Below are 20,642 nucleotides of genomic sequence, written 5' to 3' on the forward strand. Positions count from 1 at the left end.
TCAGGATGATCGGTCAGCCGATTAAACTGGAAAATTAGATTAGAAGACAGTTAGGATTATCGTTGTATCGGAGGATCAGAAAACTTAGATTCGAGATCGTCAAAGGCAGGTCTGGTACGATGCAGATGGTTAATTTCTGTTAAACAATCTTCACAAACATGTAATAAATTGATTGAAAATAAAATAATATACCCAACTTGGAACAACGTGTTTATAATATATTAATTTTAATTATATAATAATACAAGTAATTGTAAATTGACGTATAATAGACAGTTGTGTTTTGTGTGTGTGTGATTTAACGTTGGTTGGTGATTTTTTTGATTTTCGTGTGAAGGTTGGAAACAAATATAGCTGGTTTAACCGACCAATTCGGTGAAGGTGAGGTCCAGGTCGTCGCAGATGTATTTGTACTTCTCCTTCTCGTGGACGAGTTCGTCTGTAAGGAAATTTGAAAATTTATAAGCACCCATCACCTCAGCTAGCGAAGAATGTACCCCAACATTGATATATCTCCAAAAATATCCAACCAGGCATTAATAAATTATTCATCCATTTGGTTTTTTTCATACATCGACGAATCCGCCAAGGGTACGTGATGTAGAAAAGCAAAAAATTACATGGTTCAAGGGTTATTTTTGAAGATATTCTCCGTCACTTAAACTCTACAAGATCAAAGCGATGAAATAATGAGGCAAAAAAATTTGAATTAGAGGAAAGCAAAATTGCCAAAAGCGATAGGGTTATAGAAAAGCAGCGTTCACTTACGCAAAATGTGAGTAAGCAAGCGAAGCTTGAAAAAAAAAAAAAAAAAGATTCAGAAGCGTTATTTAGGCAATCAGCGGCGACCCTAAACTCCGTAGAGCTCTTCGAACGCCAAGTCCAGCCCGTCGCCGATCTCTTTGTATTTCTCCTTCTCCACCACCATTTCGTCTGCAAGCATTTTTAGCGTAATTCATAGCAGCTGATAGAATTATAATGAGGAACATGGAAGGATGGGAAGAAAATCTATTTTCTGCGCATAATCAGAACCTGAAATCGATATTTCAAGTAATTTGTCACGAAGTCTCCTATTTTCACGTAATTTATCGACGAGAACAAGCGTGTAATAAGAGGATATCAGGAAGAGGATTCAAGAACGAGATGAAAAAATAAGGTTCAAAACAATGTGTTAAGCGGAGAAAAAAACGAAAAATCGATACTTACTAGCCATGGCTTTGGATTCTAATCCACTTTTTTGCCACGTAACGAACACTTTCATGCATTTGTAAAAAAAAATTAATTACTACAACGTAATGACTAACGACTGTAATAACTACATACGTCTAATAATCAGTGCTCTAAATGAATAATGGTATGAATAAAAATTACAGATATTAGTCAAATAATAAAATAAAATCGTAACAACAAAACAAAACACTCAGTTTTTCAAAATGAAAATATATATTATAAACAGATTTATAATAATAGCAATATAATAATTATTACAATAATATTAGTGTTATTATCATTTTCAATTAATATTAAGTAAATTAATAGACTAATAACTCAAGTATTGTTTTCAGCATTTTCAAAGATGGGTTTATCAATATAATAGGACGTAGGAATATATTGTGCAATTTTTCTTTTTTTTCTACCGATTCTTTTCTTTTTCGATGGCAAAATTAACGCGTGAGTAGCCACTTCGTCGATATATTGTGAGTTTACAAGTGATTTCTATAGTAATTTCCGGTTAGAAAATACAGTGAAAATTTAAGCGAGGGACACGAGATGTTTTTGAAATGTTTTAATCGTAATAATACTGAAATTTCTATTGTACCTACCAAAAATAAATGTGCGTAATGCTAAATGTAGAAAATCCATTGTTATTCAAAAAGTGAACGTAGGTAAATTAATTTTTTAGAATCCTTCAAAACTGTGCACAAGAGAACAAAAATGACAGAAGTCGAAACAGATTATCAGATATTATGATGGAGCAAAAGGTGGTTTAACTCTTCCCGGAAGTGGCTACCCACAGAAATTATTTCTCCCGGTACTGATGTAAATTGTCAGGATTAAAAAATGATGATTAAATGAATTTTAATCATGCATCTACTACATTGAACTCGATTTTCTTTTGATAAGCCTCAAGCGTTCACAGGATCTTCAGTTACAGGATCCGGTGTGCGCTAGAAGCGCAAAATAAACCCTCATACACGGGGATATCGAATCCTGCAGAATTGTTTGATGAACTCGTATATAAGTATGTATAAATATTAATTATCAATCCTAGAAAAATTCCGCGCGTATTTTCCAGTGCGTCGAAGAACGTTCATTTATTTCATTAAATTAAATCTATCTTTCTTTTCATTGTTTACTTTTTCTTCTATATTTCGTTACTTTTAATTTTATAGGTAAGGAAAAAAATAGATAATAGTATATACAGGCAAACGTGATTGAACGATTGTCGCACTAGAATTCATGAATAAATGTTTATGCGATAAATGAACAACCGATCGATGGATCGATAGACTTTAATAACGTACTGATTACAATAATTTCCGATCCAAATTAAACCGCGGAAGCAAGGCAGACTGGGACGCAGCTCTATTAGGATGCAAAGAAAAAAAAAATTGAAAAAAAAAAAATACAAAATACTGGAACCGACAGATAAACACTAATTAGAATCTACCTCTACGCATATTGCTGTAATGGAGACACGACTACCCAACCTTCCTCAGTCTTCGTTACTACTGCTTGTTTTCAATTGTACCAATTACATTCCAAAACAACAAAACAAAATACAAGCAACGATTTATCAAGATGTAGGGAGGAATAGACAGTAGGAATAGAAAATCCTTATCTTTCTTTTTACGATCTACGAACAAAAAAAGAAAAAATATGCTGATATATTCCGCACGAGGGAAGACGAATAGTTATTCGGATGTGAAATTAAAAACGTATCGAATTCTCACCAGCAATTATTATTACTATAAATATTACTATCGCGTTATGTTAATATTGTATCCTAACGGAATGTGTGTAATAACGCGAAATTGAAAGGAGAATTCAATAGGCTAAAGATGGGAATTAGATTTCTATAAACTCGATGGTAAAAATGTGTGATGAAAATATCGTCATCTGTCTTTTTCCTGCTCTAACGATGGGGCCTAACCCTAACTTAAGGACATTGCATTTCTTCTGTTTGTTTGTTTTTTTTTTTTCTTTTTTTATCTCTCTTTTGTATATGTTATGTTAGGCGTGCACCAAACAAGCGCGTATTTATCCGCAGCGACATGTTCTACATGTTCTGGATGTCATGCAGTGTTGCCTCCATCTCTTCTTGCAGCAATTTATTTTTCTCCCTTTCGGCAACGAGGTCGTCTGTAAATTGTTATTTGTTAAATAATCAGTAACACATAAAAATCTCACAGAAACAACAGCGTCGATATTAAATCAGCCACACCTTAACGGTCGCTAAAACTGGTGATTATTTATAAATATATCAATTTTATTTTTTGCTCTCGGATTAGTTCTCAAGCCTGAAAACTTAGTTTAACAACAGCACACTTATTTGATTTTCACGATTTATAGGAAAATATTCGACAATTTCAAGGTGTTCAAATTACTACGAATTAATATTAATGGACAACGAAGAGCGCGGTGCTCAAATTTGTAACCAAAGGAAAACAAGTCTAAATCTGAAGTAGCAAACACGACAGGAGAAATAAACCATCGTGTGTACCACAAATACTCGCGCATATGCAAGTTGTAAACATACGTATGTGTGTCTACAAGATTATGGTTAAGAGAAAAAAAATACATAAAAAAATAGTTCGAACAAGATACCAGGACCAGACTAAGATGATGGTCCGGTTTTGAACGGCTGGATTCCTTTACGAGATTTAATTGTTTGTTCATTTCAATTTCGGGAGGAACCGAATGGACGAGAAAAGTGAAAAAATGAATACAAACCCTCGAGCCTGTCGACCTCCTTCTGCAACTTTTGCACGGACCTCTCGGCGAACTCAGCACGAGCCTCAGCCTAAGGAATAGGAAAGGAAACAACGTGAATAAAAATTGTTTAAACTCAGGATAAAATGCTTCTGTCAACGTTCAAATTCAAGACAATATTAATGCAGATGGAAGAACAGATCTTATTTGAGCACAGCCTACTTTTCGAAGCTAGGACATGAACTGAATTTGAACGTCGCATAAGAGAATCGTTAATTTTATCAAATCACAAACATTAGTCTGAAATTCAAGTATTCGATATTCAATCAACATCTTAAATTTGTTACCTGCGATGATGTATGCGTGAAGCGAACGATGTAGTATGATGTAAAATGTTTGAAGATAAAAAGATACAATAGACGAAATGATCGGTCAATAAAAGAATTGATGGTAAAAATTCTTACGTGTGATTTCGTGCGTCGTTCGTCAAAGTAGTACATGGGTAAGCAAAGGTGTGTTTTATGGGCTGAGTTGGATTTGACACGTTATAGTGTTTATGCATTAGACGACACACGATATTATCGCGCGAGTTATCAGCTGTCTCGTTACAGACATTGATACGGAATAGAAAACGGTATATGTCCAAATTGTTCACCACCACCGCCACCCCATACAGTATGCGAGTGTCCTGAAAAAAGATATTTCCCAATGCTCACCTCCTTCAATTGGCTGTCCAAGATCTTAACTTGTCCTTCGAACGTTTCCTCCCTCTGCGTCGCCTGGTTTTTAGTTAAAACACACAGAAAAGCAACAAACTTTGGTTAATTTATCGAATTTCATTTATCGGTGACATGCTTTTCCAAGAAATAATCATGCCTGATTACTTCCAATGGTTTCCGTTAATTTTCTCTAATTGTATATGCTCAGCAACGACAATACCACGAGACACGCTAGAGAAGAGTTTTAAAAAAGGCGATCATTTGATACGCCGGAAAAGAATAAAATAGGTACTCCTCAAACGTATTTCGCAGCCTTGGTATTAAATATCGAGTTATTCTTTCATCTCAAATCATAGAACACGGTGTTAAACGTATAATCATTCGTTAAAATCCACGTAAAACTGAAAATTCAAGACACTCTCGAAAGTGTACCTCCTTTAGACGGGTGGTCAGGGTCTTAATCTGGTTTTTGTACTCCTCCTCGCGTTGGTTTGCCTATATTTATACACGTAAGAACTATTAATTTCGTACTTATTTCTTCTATTTTTCATTCAGATGATAAACTCAGGCGACGTGAAAAATTTGAATAGAACTTTTAAATGAACACGATTTCTTGAAATATGTGACTAAATTATTTCCACGCAAAAGTCAGTAGCTTAATAACGTCAGAGATACTCGACCTTGTCCTGATTGAAATCAAATAAATCACGCTCGTATCATATGGAAAAGTAAATAGGTACACTCGACTCCCTAGATAATAGGAGTTAAAAGTTTTATGATCACGTGGAAGAGGCTTTTATAATTCAATCGTATTGTACTCGAATCCAAAAAATAGGACAACTTCAATAACATATCTTGTAAAGGTGAAGAGAATTTGAGAAAGATATTTCCTATCTTTATTTGCTATGAATCTGATAATTTTACCTTCTCCTCAGAGACTTCAAGGGACTTCAAGTTGTTGCCAACGACGCGAAGTTCCTCCTCCAACTCGACGATCTTCCTGTAAATTGATACATCGAATAAGTTTTGAAAATCAATCAATACATCGTCAATATCGTTGAACGGGTACGACAAAACCACCTGGACGCGGATGTGAGTCAAAAATCTTGTATGTAGATGACTTACTATGCAGTAGAACTCAAGTCTGCAACTCGATCTATGATCATAATTTAACATTCATTGATCTAATACGTCAAGGTGGTTCGTTCGAATTTATCCGAATTTGAATTTGTTGAAAAGAGAAAGAACGAATAAAAATAAAAAAAAAAAAAAATAATCTACAATTTACGTTCGGGGACAAATTTTTATATGAGATAAAAAGCAACACCCAATCTTCATGCCAGCTAAACTTTCTACTCACGATTCGGAAATTTCGGCTTTTTCCTCAGCACGCTCGAGATCCTGTTCCATCATGACTAGCTTCCTGGCAACCTATATCAAACAGCCACACGTGTCATGCCAAACAAATATTTTTCAAAACGAGTATTTATAAAACCTCGTGCAGGACTTAGTGTTAAGCAATAAAATAATAACGGCTAATCAATGATAACGATAAAAGCAAAATTCCGAATCTGCTTCGGGCGGGGACGCTCCTTCTTCGTCAGCTTTCGATCCACTCTTCCATCAGCGTTACATTATGACCGTAAGACTCGGACGAGCGATTAACAAATATTTTCGATTTCGCAGAGAGGGAGCATAAATGGCACGGTCGGAAATCGTTCGGTTCAGATTATTCCAAACAAAAGAGAAAAAAAGCTTCGAAAGACCATGAATCCGGTGATCCGGAAATCTATCATTTTTACGTGCCATTTATAGAACCTACCAACGGAATCGAAATTACCAGACAACCTACAAAACAATAAAAAGACAGACTTCACATCTAGATACGTATTGTTATACAAACGACCAACCGACACTCTTTGTTTATTGTTATTAATCAGTTTCTTAATTTATTGTTTTTTCGTTTTCTATTAAGATGCTTACGACTCTCCAGCTTCGGCACGTTCCTCAGCACGCTCAAGATCGGCCTCAACCATGGCCAATTTACGGGCGACCTGTGTGCGATCAACGGCCATTTTTATTCACAATATATCCCTCGTACGATAAAGCTTTCACGAAAATTTATAATTTCCAACAATCAACGATTGCGTATCGGATACGAAAGACACAAATATTCGAATGACAAGATATCGATTTTAAGTTGACAAATATTTTTCTTCATATAATTTCGCCCGTATCGATACACAACGTGGAGTTCGGACAAAAAGTATATCATTCCTGTTTAGTATTGAGCTAATAATATTACACGTGTAAATGGTAGTACAACAATCGGTTGCTGTTAGATCACACTGCTTCGGTCTCAAATCAGAATTTGTCAACCCAATCGGTAGAGCGCAAGACCTAAATTTTTCAGATTATTGCGTACAATATATGTTAAGGGAGCACCGTAAATGAAAAAAAAAAACACGAAAACTGTATCAATTATACAGATGGAAAAAAAAGAAAGTTAAAAGAATTATAATGGACTTTTAATCATGCTCAATTTACCCTGCGATAAGAACATGTCGTACGGTATGCCTTATCGCTTATATAATTCCTCTTGAAAAACAGAAAAGAAAAAAGAAGTTAAGTATGTGGAGACATTTTGAATTTTTACCGAACATCATATTTAGCCATAAAATATGTGTGAATATACCTGTGTGATAAACTTTAGTTTTTCTTATCGCAAGGGTAAATGAATTCGTCAAATTAATCGAAGAGCAATAATGTTACATCGGAATTAATAGCCATAAAGGGTTACGACGACAATAACAAGCGTAAAATATTTTCAAATATTCGCTTCATCGATTTCGTCTTGATGTACGACGACCCACCTGTACATATGTATAACGTAATTATATATATGCGTGAATTAGACTTTTTTTGTCATATTACATATTTACTGTAATAAAGTTGAACGTCCCTACACATACCGAACAATCTTGGTCACGATATAACAAGAAATCTCTCAGAAAATTCAATCCTCGTTAAATTTACATTAGTATCATATTTATAGATTTCACGCATTACTGCAGCAAATGATGATACGAATGATATATGAATGATAACATACAGTCAGAGTGGGTTAGTAAAAAAAAAAACCATAAACACGTCGTTCGTGTGGGATTAATCACGGCGTGGAGAACTTTTGGAGCTTCTTCGCGTATTGCAGATTCAAATGTACGTACAAACACAGAGCAGTTCTTAAAAGGTTTCTTAAACTATATTATTGGTCGAAAACCGACACGCTATAAGTATATCGTGCGTAACACATGATAACAATTTTTATCGATACATTATATCCGTCCAATCAGATTATGAGAGAAACACGAGAAGAACAAGAAAAAAAATTCATTAACAATTCAATAAATGAAAATAAGATAAAAGGAGCATCCTCCGCGACTAAGAGACTCTATTGTACACGTATGCAAGGTTTAACCCCTCCGGATGCGGAGCGGCGACCACACGCATTTGTCGCCGGAAGTAAAAAGTAATGAACAAATTAGGAAATAAATAAATAAGCGCATAAGTAAAACACGTTCATACGTAAATAATATTTCGCTCTGCAGGCATACGAGCTGCAATCAGCATCGTTTAAAACCAACATCACTGATCTCGTTAAAGAATTTTATCCCACACGACGGCGCGTATGACACTGTCCAATTGGCCCAAGATTGCTCTTTGCCCGAAACGAATTAATTTAATTGGCTTGGAACAAAAAAATTGTATTTTGTGTATCCTACCTAAGATCCTCGAGTATATGTATATTTTGCATCTAATACGACGAAAGGTCATTTTGATTTTCCGTCAAATTATAAAAACCTATTTACAGACAAACGAACCCTTAAATTTCGGCATCAGTGGTTTACCGTACAACTGAACATTACGATTAGATAAATACCTATACCTATAGTTATAATTTGATTGATCAAAGAATGATAACAATAATATCCTATACACATACAACGTTATTGTTCTCTACTCGCCTGTTTTTTCCGCCCAATTATCAGAAATGCTTCCATATTGAGTGCTGGATCTCGAGCATAAATTAAATGTCATTTTTCGAATAATCGATAAAGAGAAAAACGGCAAGATCAATGAAACGCACTGAATTTTCATGTAAGATAAAATAAAAAGAACATATCTGAACGTAATCATTCTCAATTTGCGCGGATACATTGATTAAAATTTATCAATCGTTATACGCCAAAATATCTTCAAAATTTTTAACTAACCGAATTATATTTAATATCCTCAAAAATGATAACTGAGTCACGCACGTTTGTGAAACAATTAAAAAATCACCACGAATAATTAACAGAAAAAAAACAAAAAAAATAATTAAAACACAACCACATAACATTACCCCGAACAACACTCAAAGCACAATTTTTTTTTTGAAAACAATCAAAATTGTTTCGTTCGTTTTTTAATTGTTTTAATTTTTCTTCTAACTTTTTTTTCGGAAATGTTTTTTTTTTTTTGCTCAACCTTTCGTAAAATATCATATATATATATTTATCTCTACATAACGTTAACTTGTGTATATTCCTAGCGTCCCTATATAACTTTTTTTTTTCTTTGCATCTGTAAGAGCAGCCAAAATCATCACTTTGCCAGCCGAAAATAGGTGAATTTAATAAATCTATGTAATAGAGTATGAGAAGATATTTTTGTCGGTTTTTATGCTGTTATCATTATTATTATCAAAACATTAACCATATGTTATTATCATTATTATTGTTGTTGTTGTTGTTCCGGATTTTATTATATTCATTGTAAAGCTGGCTTAAAGCCCCTATACCTTGCCCTAGGCTGCTATTAGTATTTTATACGTAGTTTTCGTTAATGAATCATCTATGTTAATATTCCTGTTTGATAGTTTAACCATAAATTAATTGATTTATTGAGAACACGTTTTCAAAGTCAAAATTATGTAGTTCGTCGAATCGTTATAATCATAATTGTTGTTATTTAATTTTTTGTTTAATAAGCTATTTTGAGTTAGACATACTATCTTATTAGTCAATATTGCTATTTATAAATATAATATGCTTATAATTGAGAAAATTATGTATAAGCACCGTTTTCAAACATTACGTTATTTATCTAACGATCAGATTAGTTGAATTATTTTCTCTAGTTTTATTTTCCCTTTACATTAATCAACGAATTTTATTAAAATCGACGTACCGAATCATTACGCGCGTACATAATGTATAACATATATATATCACACTGTCGTCGTCACAATTAAAAGAGGGAACAAATTTTGGTTTAATAAAAACAAGAAAAAGAAAACAAGAACAGTTAATATGAATAACGGATAGCAAAAAAAAATATTAAAAAAAGACGCGTTTGCTTTATATATAATTATGAAAGATTTATAATATGTATGTATTATGCATATAATTTTTTTTTTCAATTTATCACTGATTTTTTGTAATTATTATAGATTCTTCAAACGAATTTCATTATCGATCACACTGCGGTAGATTTATTGATTGATTTTTTATCGCAACAACTTTGCGCTTTCTTTTTTTTTTTTTTTTTTGTTTCGTTAATTTTATACCCGACAAAACCGCTGTTTTACACCTGAGAAGAGATCGAACTCTCTATATAGCTACACATATATACATGTAAAATATATATATACGATGATTACACCGAAATTTTTTTTAAAGAAAATTAGAAATTTTCTTCATCGTTGGAACGCGTGAACCGTGAACTGCAGCTGCACCTTGTATAATTCACATTGCTTTTATATTTCTTCCGATTTTTATATGCAACTTTTGTCGCATATAGACGTCGTCGATGGTTATAAGGTAACGTTAAAGCTCGTATGTGTATATACGCGATTAATTCATAAATAATTATGAATTATGATATTACTTTTTTTGTTTCCTCTTTGGTATATACACGTATTCATTCGTTATTCCTATATATTATTATATATAGTGAATAGAAAACGACACAGCGAACACAAGGCGAGTTAGGGTTAGGCACTTTACTATTGGCTAAGAACCACCACTGCAGTCACTAGTGATTGGCGTAGTGATTGCTTCCCGAACCTCATCGTATTTCTTGTCAGCTTCTTCAGCTAAGAATCTCGCTTCCTTCAGTTGATTTTCAAGGGCGTCCATACGCTCCTCATCGGCCAAACTGCGGTTCTCAAGAACTTTGCGGGCGCTTTACAAATATCGATTGGAAAGAAAAAGAAATGAAAAAATTAACGATTTCAAAGATTTTTGGAAATCAAATTACACAATTTTTCATCAGTCTTTGTTTTCTCATTTTCTTTAGATTAAGAAAATAAGTCGAACAAACGATGGCAACGGGGTGAGTAAAGAGTGCGGTTTTTCTCATTCTTCTTTATCTGCTCTGCTTTTCCTGCACCTTTCTGAAACTGCATCTGTGAAAGGTGTTCGAAGATTGATTGGAATATCGCAACCAAAATAATTATTCCACGATCACGTCGATCAGTTTCAACTATTGTCGCCCTTGGAGCATAAATATATTCACCAAACTTCAAGAGATATTTAAAACAATGGTAGTATTATTTTTTTTTCATTTTGGTTGCGACTCGCAATCAGTATTCTAAAAATTTTCCATTTTTCGTTATTCCTTTGTATCCAAACCCACCTCTTCGTATTTTTTATCAGCCTCTTCAGCAATGAGTTTAGCCTGGGCCAGTTGTTGTTCCAACAAAGAAACGCGATCGTCCTCCATGTTGGTTCGATTTTCAAGTGCCTTCCGTATCCTGATAATTTTTTTTTTATTTTTACATTTTTATTTGATTGAAAGAATGAGCTTACGTTGATCAATAAGAAAGACAAATTGAATAAAATAACGCTCGTACGATGATGATGTAGAAAAAATAATCTGCTTTTTTTCTCAAATTCAAAAGATAAGATATTTGTAGAAGTACTAGAAATTTACGAACCGTACTGAGAAATAGAAGAAAAGTTTTTTTCCCGCAAAACTTTAAAATTTGTTATTTTGAAATTGAAAAAACTGAAATCGTTCAGGAGCGCATTGAATCGTGACAATGTATTAAATATGAGTATAAATTCAGCCTCGAACGTCTCAGAAAGATTGAATAAATAAGTGAATAAATAAAAATGAAAATGAATATAGATAATAATTATTCGCGTAACGTACGAGGCTTCTACATGGGTAAGTGTATGTGTATCCACATTTCACGTACACTTCAGTGCACGTGTACGATACGTATGTACCGGAATAATCGCCTACGATGCGTACGTGGTAGACCGATATAGGTATGTAACCTACAGGAATATCGCTCATTCTTTCAACGTTCTAATTGTGACGTAAACGAGATCAGAGATGACATCAGTACGGTGATGAAATGAAGGAAGAAAAATTCAGTGATATACACTAGTTTGTATACTATATTCATAATTAGACTCCTAGACAGAGAAGTGCACTTGAGCATAATTACAAATAATGCTCTTCAGATATCATCACCTGGGATTGTTGGTGTATATTTTTATTACGAGAAGCTTGAACTTTCCGAAAAATGAAGAATTGAAATCCCGGATTAACGTTCTATCACATTCAGGTTTCACAAAAGTTTCGGAAGAGGTACGAATAGTTCGAGCGAAAATTCACAATAGAATTTTCTCATGCCATTGAACTTTCAGTGATACGACCTTGACTTTGATTTTCGTATCAGGTAAACCTAGGTAGGTAGTCACGTGCGTGAAAGATGCAAATATTGACTCTAGATACGCCTCAAAATTGACCTCAAAGTTGGTCCATCCCATCTAACCGATTTCAAATACCCACGGGCATTTTCTCTCGTCTTTGGAGCGTAAATATAAAACAGAATGTAGATATCCAATAATCGAAACTTACGAGTAGGTATTTATACACGGGTTAAAAAAATTAATTGGACCGCATTTTCATATTTTTTCATGTGCGTTCGCAGCGTGAGAAGCTTAAAGATTGCAAGACGAAAAAAATAGAACAAAAACTTCCAAATAAAATATAATCGTAAGTTGGAATTATTGAACGTATCGAACAGCGACTCTTTCTGGTTCGAATTCTTTCTTCAGCAGCCTAGGTTGAAGACAGGCTTAACTGTAACCTGTAGCGGCACACGCTCGACGCTCGACGCTCGACGTTCAAGGGCATTCAAGGTTGTTTGAAATTGCCGGCCAATATAATGAGCAAAAACCAACAGCGTATGCTCTTGGCTGCTAAAGGAAATGCGAGGATCTCCAACCGTGAGCAATCATCGGAGTGAAGGACTTTGGTGCCTGCAGATGAGTTTATACAGTCGTACGTACATACGCGTACGTAATAACGTTTAACGACATGATAAAATGTCCATTTCGTTCTATCCTCGTCGAGCCGAATTTGGTATCGGAACGATCCGAACTGATCAATTTACCATCGATTACGAGATGAAGAAAAAAATGAAGAATCATACCAAGTGTGTTTTATCGAAAAATAAATACGATTGAATTTTCGCTTTGCATTTTGCGTGCGCAGCAACAGGTTAAAGTTCAACTGAACTTTGGGCACGTACATAGATGCGATTAGGTGAATCAAAGGGCTGCACTTCGCGAATATTAATCGCTCGATTATTCGCTAGATCGAACGAGAGAAAAATTGAAAAATTGCATCACCCAAAGCCGAACTATGCCCAAAGATACAGTTTGCTGATATTACGTAAAGAATTTTCGAAATACCGATGGGAGAAAAAATTGCTATAAGACATCGTCAAGAATCATGTATATTCGGTGTTTAGAGATAGGTATTTCTGCATAAAAATAATCTTACCGCTCGCTTTCATCGGCTGCTTGAGATGCCTCGGCCAACTTGGCGGTGGCAGTTGCAAGACGTTCCTCTGACCTCTCCAGATCTTCCTCCAAAAGCTGGATGCGACGGTTAAGAGCGGCGACTTCGGATTCGGCCTAAAAGTCATGAATAAAAATGCCCGTTAATGTTTTTATTCAATTCATTTGGCGTTTCACGTTTCGCGAAGAATGATCAATTTTTATTTCGAGATAATTTATTCGCATAAATTATATATCTGTTAAATACTGCACAACTATGTATCTACCGTGATACAGATTTATCGAGTTTTATGAATAACCACATAAACTTACAGTTATGCATTCGATCTATTTATGCGCATATACATATAATACGAAGCAGATTGTGGGACAGAGTTCAATTCTTTTTGACATTATCATTGCGATGCCCTTACCCGCAGCAAATTGTTATTCGACGATTACGGATAAATAACAACAGCACTGCACAAGAATTAAGATTTCAGTGTAATCGCGTGATCATAAATTAAATAAACACACGATGATACAGAAATTAATTGGTGAACAACTTTTTAATACAATCGATCCTCGTTAACGTGGCGAATGAAAAAATGTCATCTATTAGAATTCGTAACTCGAAACTCGTTGAGTGCCGAAAACTGAAAACTATTGGTACATTGAATCGATCTTCGATAAATACATCTTAAACAACCGACGATAAAATTTGGCATTTCTACGTAGCATACGTATATCTAGGCAGTAAGATAAAAATATAATCATGATTCCAGAAATTCTGAGAGTAGGTAGAGGCGCGTTACGTGCTGCACGCAACTTCAAAATAGATAATATGGCGGTATACTTGTTTTCATTCCTTGAAGAAAATCATTAGATTTCATTCCCTTCGATTATTCAACGCGTTAAAAAAATCATAAGAAAACAAGTAACGAATTATTTTTCTTTTTCTCTTATTGAAAAACCACCGCGTTTGCGCCTCGTATAAAATTAAATACTCGTGTATGTGGATCGGTATATAGGTCTGAAAATTTGATGAATCATTTTATACATAAATTTTCAGATAATGAATCGAAGGACATAAATTAGAAGGACACGTGCATGATACGCCGTTGCAAAACAACATTTAATATTTGTACGAAAACTTAAAAACCACCCCGCAATGCTGTGTCACAAAATGTGCAGAAATATATCGAGGAATGACATGAGGTTGAGAAGAATAACGCGATATAAAAGAACAAAACTATCCAAAAATAGCGTAGCATAAATGCCAAGCGAATCGATCGAACAGTGTAAAAATTATTTGCGAGCGTCTCACCGCAGAGTTTGCTTTGGGATACGATGTCAAATTGATTATCGGGATGTTTGAAGGTAAGTGTAATTGTCGTGACCCGGGATATTACACATAGAGACTAACTAAACGTAGTACATAAGCGCATAGGTAGATATCTACCTGTAATGGTATCTACCAAATGATGGACAGTGTGACCAATCCCATCTATGCAAAGTCCGGACGTCCGGTCGTCGCGGGAACTCTTACACATAGGATCGTTGTAAATACATAAAAATAATGTGCGTATACGCGTGTACGGCAGGAGTGCGTGTACCGATAATTTTTATCCAAGTATACATCTATTAAACTCGTATACTGTACACGTTGATTGGAAAAGGTGTGGTTTACCGTTTGTACACGGTGAAAGAAATGAAAAAAAAAGAAAAAATGATATAAAGAAAAACTACGAAACTAAAATGTGCGGCAATAGTTTTGTTTTTTTTTTCTTTCAGACCGTCACACGTCGCAGGTGCGTCGGTGATTCAGAAATGTGGAGTACCTGAGCCATTGACAAACCCGAACATTTTCAATCGTGGGCCACTACGCTATTATACCGTATATCTCGCCATATAGTGAGATTCGCACAATAGTGAGATATCCTTGAAAAGTTCAACGAAATTGTTTATAAATAAAATATATACATAATGATAACAAATGTAACGATTACAATTGATCGAGATTCTGATAGTCGACTTGAGAGATAAATAAATAGTTTCTCCAACTGAAACAATAACTTACTTATAATATACAGGAATCAAGCAGCGTGCGTTTTTTTTTTTTTCTCTTCTTTTCAATTAAATTTGTGCAGAAATCATGGAGAGAACAACAAGATCGAAAAGAAAAGAGGTTCAAACAGTTGGGTAAAATTATAACGGCGCTAATAAATGGAACAATTATCGCTCGATAATTAGAAATTATACGATATATTGGGTAGATAAAGCGAGGGCTTGCCGCGGTAACCTCTTATCTTATACGCACCACATACGGCCGTATTACTCTCGACACGCACAAATTGCACAATTGTACGATAGATATGTACACATTATTTATTTATATATGTATTTACAATTAACTTGGCGTGAACGAGCACACGGATATGACTTAGCTAATTATAAGTGCCCGGAAATGACGTACTCCATGATCCCTGATTTATATTATACGAAGATTATAAATTATGCATTTCGCACCAGACGGTGCAAAACTTATCTAAATCAGATACATATTGGCATGTACATATTACATGCCATACTTTGTCCGAAATAAATTGAAAATTGAGAAAAATGCGAGAAAAATTGAATAAAATGAAAGATCAATCTGCCTTAATATAACTTAGGTTTCAAACGATAATTTCCTTTTTAAATTTCTTCAATTTAGATACCGTACAGGTTTTGAAGTACAATAATAACAATGAAGCAGCAGCTCTTATCTTTCGTTTGTTATACGATGCAATGATCTCAATTATTCGCTTTAGGGCTGCCATAACTAGGAAAGAAACTCTCCAAATTAAACCTGTTTTAGGCTTGTAAAGACCGTACAATAATTTCGACCTAATCGTAAGGATGCTCGCGAGAGAATAATCGACAATTTTCAAACGATAAACCACGAGTCCCCGTCTAATAAAACCTGGGGCGAGAAAATCGTGGCCGAAAATTTGAAGAAGAAAAATAAGTGAAAAGAGAATAAAGATAATCGCGTGTATAAATATCCTACGATAACGCATAATATATCGTACCTATACATGAACTAGTGAGTGTCAAATGAAGGGAAATTTGTAATTAAAAACTGACGTGTAATATAACCGCAGCGGTGTATACACGTGTATATAATGGGGGTGACTATTTTTTATTTTTTTTTTGTTGTTTCGTTTTTATTTTTATTTTGTTTTGCGTAATTTTTCCCATTAACGAAGTCGCTGCATCGATCGCGCGGAGTTTCAATGCCGCAGACGTTATGAAGTTGCAGACTGCAAGGATCAACAGCGTTACAAGTACAGAAACAGACACATCTGTATCGTCCAATGACCGCAGAGTTGCGGTGAAGGAAAATCTTGACTTTTTGCTACCCAACTTATACCGCCGGTAGCCTAACGCTCTATATATGTAGTCAGTGGCGACGGTTGCATCACTCGACGGAAGGACGCGTTATGTGGTATGTAATATGTAGTACATACATACATACATAGGTATATGCACACACACATGTGTATACGTGAATTACTCGGATTATACGTATGTATACTTCATAATTTATGGCAAAGTTTAATTAAAAACAGGCTTTGATGATCCCGTGCAAGCAGACCTGCAGCAGTCGCGGGAAAGTATAATAAAATTGAAGAAAAATAAAATAAAGCGGAAAAAAGGTGGAGTGGTGAGAAGTTGATAACATGGGAAAGAAAAAAGTGGCGAAAGAGAAGAAAAAAAATTAATAGCCTGCGTAACGGTGCGTCGAGCGAACGAAATTAGCGCAACGAAAAACCACTGCACGATGATGCGACAACGATATCGCATCGACGATGAAAATTGGTATGAAATGTATCGATATCGATGAATAATACCTGTAATACTCGACAGATAACAACGAATTCGTTTCGCAATACGCTATAGAGCCATTCACACGCCAAAGAACCATCGCTTATCGGGCTGAACACGCTGGACACAAAGGTCGAATTTATGTTATAGAATTTGTTATACATACATGTACGTACGTACACCGATATTTTATGGACATGTAAACGACGATACGCGTAGCAAAGAAAATGAAAATACGGTAGACGTTGACAAGTGAAACTAGAGTAGAACTGGAATTATTCCCGATGGTGTACGTGTACTATAAAAAGTTCCCATGGATTTGTTTACGGCCTCACGATCGAACGGGAGTTTCATGCGTACGCTGTCGTTTCGACGAACTTGAATTACTGTAAGGTGGTACAGCTGAGAAGCCAAAGTAATACAATATGACGGGGGGCAGTGGTCAAGCGAGGGCGGTAGGGCGTAGGATAACGAAAATAATCAGCAATCGTTATTGTTGTCCAAAGGGTCCTAGACGGCCATAGAAAACCGGACGTCTCGCATATGGGGTGCATCTGTCTTTCTGCATTAGAGGGGTAAATGTTCGTGTTACCGAGACCCTGACCAAGGTCAGGGTTATTCCAGCCTTTCCGTTGCAGTTTACACGTATCGAGTAGGCGCGCTGTACGGTCTCAGATGAAAGACATTAGCGTTTAGAAGAAAGAGAATTTGGAAAACTCTAATCAGAAGTTAGAAACTACATCGTTTTTTACCATTAGTTGTAGAACTGTTTACGAACGCGAATAAATTATACTCGGCATACAAACGAGGCCAACCTACCTCGAATATAACGACGATATTCGTAATCCTATGAAATTAGTGAGTAGATAGTAAGAAGCTTTGTATCAGTTTTCACCGGCTCAAAAGTGTGTCGTAATCTCTTCCGTACAACTGATAAGAGTAACGCTGGATTATGATCCGGCGAATTCATCGCTAGCAATGAATCGCACCTCCATGCGAGAAATTACCACATTGTTTTTAAAAAAAAAAAAAATGGCAGTGAAAAAAATATATAATAACGTGTAATAAATTAGACGTGCCCACTTTTGAGACACGTGTTTGCCTCGTTATGCTAACTTCTCGTAAAGGTCGAGGGGTTAGAAATTTTGACAAAAGAATAAAATTTCGACGTCGAAATTTCCGAGCACCTGTTTCAGAGATGATCCGGTCATTTTTACTCGTGAACATGAACGAATTGCGGTAAATTGACTAAATTTTCTGACAAGTCTGTTGGAAAATTGCCGGTGTCGTAATACGAGGGAGGATGGGGGTTTTCATTTCGATCGTTGGCATCCCGATTTCGGTATCTGTTAGATGGTTAAATAAGATTCGAGTACCGGGTGTATGTAAGGAAAAAGATCCGTATTACGATGTTCAATTTGTAAAAAGAATGCGGTGAGTGGTGGTTTGCCCCTCCCTGACGAAGTAGCAAGTAGCAGCATCGGCCGCAGCCCAACTCAACGAGGGGCCTCTGACACACACACGTCATGCTGGTGGTCGGGGATCGATTCCCTGGCGTTCAACAAACTCTAGCTAACATAAGACGCCGGTTCCGCGTTGATAAAACTTTAACAACTAGATTTATAGACTGGAGCAGAGCGATGACATTGAAACAATCAATGGTGGTTTTAACAGAAGTAAAAAAAAAAAAAAAAGGAAACACTCGAAACTCACTGCTTCCCGACGCATCAGTTCAACCTGAAGCCGCTTGTGGTATTCCTCACATTCATCCTTGTATTTTTCCATTTCTTCTTTGGTCTGTCGCATTTTCTTCTTGAGCACGTCAAGGAGGCTGCCCTGTTGCACTTGGGTCGTCATATTTTACCCGCGATAATAGCTACTGTCACTAACTAATTCACTAAAAACGATCTGAATTCGAAACGCAAGGTGGTTCCCGTTGTCTGGAACTGTCGCACGACCACTGGCTGATGGCAACGGCAAGATGGCTGTCAGGACAATCCGCGCATGCGCCTTCCGCCGTAAAGAAATAGTTCTCAATTCCCCTCGAAAACCCTAAACTTCGCGATTCATCCCTTCGATGCGATGGAGAGAAAAAATTTCAACGTTCGAAAAAGGGATGAAAAAAAAACCGACAACCCCGCCGAGTTTGAAATTCGGTAAACGCCAGTTTAACCGATTTATTCAATAAGATATATCGAAATTTTCATTATAAATACTCAGGTATCAATTCCTCCGCCGATCGACGCTGCAGGGGTATCGTCTACTCCCGGAAATACCGCGCCCGGTACTTCACGCTCGCCCATTCAAACAACCTGAGCATTGTTTGCCTCTTGGTACGGAAATATGACAATATGTATACAGATTGTAAATGTATCCTGCGAAGCGAGTAAACTGTAACGGCTATTACATAACTTAACAATCTCTATGAAACCGCGGGTCGGCCCTACTCCGATTGTAATTGGGTCGCTAAATAACGAAAGTTAAACATCATCGAATCATCGGTGAGCTACAGGTGTAGTACTCGGCATCTGAGATTACAACATTGTGTATGTACACCGTGATACACTCACATTTTCACAAGGCAGAAGTGCCAATAGAACACACACTAAACCGGTGGAGAGGTGTTCCCTGTATGATATATTAATTGAACTAAACGGCAATTTATTTTCGTATTGTAGAATACGTTTTAAATGTCTGCTGACATTGATTACCGAGCCGACGTACGCTCGTAACGTAATTCATCGTCGCGGAAAACTTTGATTCAACACACGGATATTGGTCGGATTTGAAAATGAGAAACGATAGGCATGTTACAGTGGTAATGAAGCGAGTATAAAAAATTTTTTGTTTAAAAAAGAAATTCCTCAGTCTTGAGATAGGTCGGATGTAGAAATCGCGCGAGGAGATTTTGAGTCGTCGATGAGTAAGACCTCCGACCTTCAAGTTTAACCGTGTACGTATACAAGAGGTATGGCCGTAAATGGAGATGTGCTCGATTCCTTCCACTTTCGTTACAGTACGTAATAATTCGTTATCGTATTCGTTCGCGCCTCTCCGCTCGATGAATAATATCGTGCATAAATAACACATACACTTGCATTAAAGCGTTAACATTTAACGCCGATAGAGAATTACCGCATTCGTATATCTATTATAACTATTCGCATGCGTAATTAAGTAGCCGCGTCGAAGGGCTCTCAAGGTTTTTGAGGTCAGGATTTACCAGATTACGTAATTAGAACCGAGGGGAGGGAGAAGAGGATCCCGACGTGGTTCT

At 36.0% G+C, this 20,642-nt stretch overlaps 1 protein-coding gene across 14 annotated transcripts in view; it reads right to left on the minus strand.

Moving 5' to 3' along the window:
• Window positions 1–210: 210 nt before the first annotated feature.
• Window positions 211–20,642, minus strand: part of LOC105692435 (tropomyosin Per a 7.0102) — a 28,478-nt gene continuing 8,046 nt past the window's right edge. For 3 of the 14 annotated variants that reach the window (XM_048658934.1, XM_048658937.1, XM_012411636.3), the window contains 7 exons: window positions 13,500–13,633; window positions 10,763–10,880; window positions 6,636–6,706; window positions 5,577–5,652; window positions 5,085–5,147; window positions 3,955–4,024; window positions 1,425–3,363 (listed from right to left, as the gene is read on the minus strand). In XM_048658934.1, the coding sequence (XP_048514891.1) occupies window positions 3,281–3,363; window positions 3,955–4,024; window positions 5,085–5,147; window positions 5,577–5,652; window positions 6,636–6,706; window positions 10,763–10,880; window positions 13,500–13,633 (615 nt within the window). In that variant the 3' untranslated portion in view covers window positions 1,425–3,280. Of the gene's footprint in view, window positions 440–1,424; window positions 3,364–3,954; window positions 4,025–4,649; window positions 4,713–5,084; window positions 5,148–5,576; window positions 5,653–6,012; window positions 6,084–6,635; window positions 6,707–10,762; window positions 10,881–11,333; window positions 11,452–13,499; window positions 13,634–19,078; window positions 19,579–20,642 lie in introns of those variants that run through there. The other 11 variants (XM_012411640.3, XM_012411638.3, XM_012411639.3 and 8 more) reach the window with 8 other exon arrangements.

The sequence above is a fragment of the Athalia rosae genome, chromosome 1 (assembly GCF_917208135.1).
Source record: "Athalia rosae chromosome 1, iyAthRosa1.1, whole genome shotgun sequence".
In the NCBI taxonomy this organism is placed as follows: Eukaryota; Metazoa; Arthropoda; class Insecta; order Hymenoptera; family Athaliidae; genus Athalia; species Athalia rosae.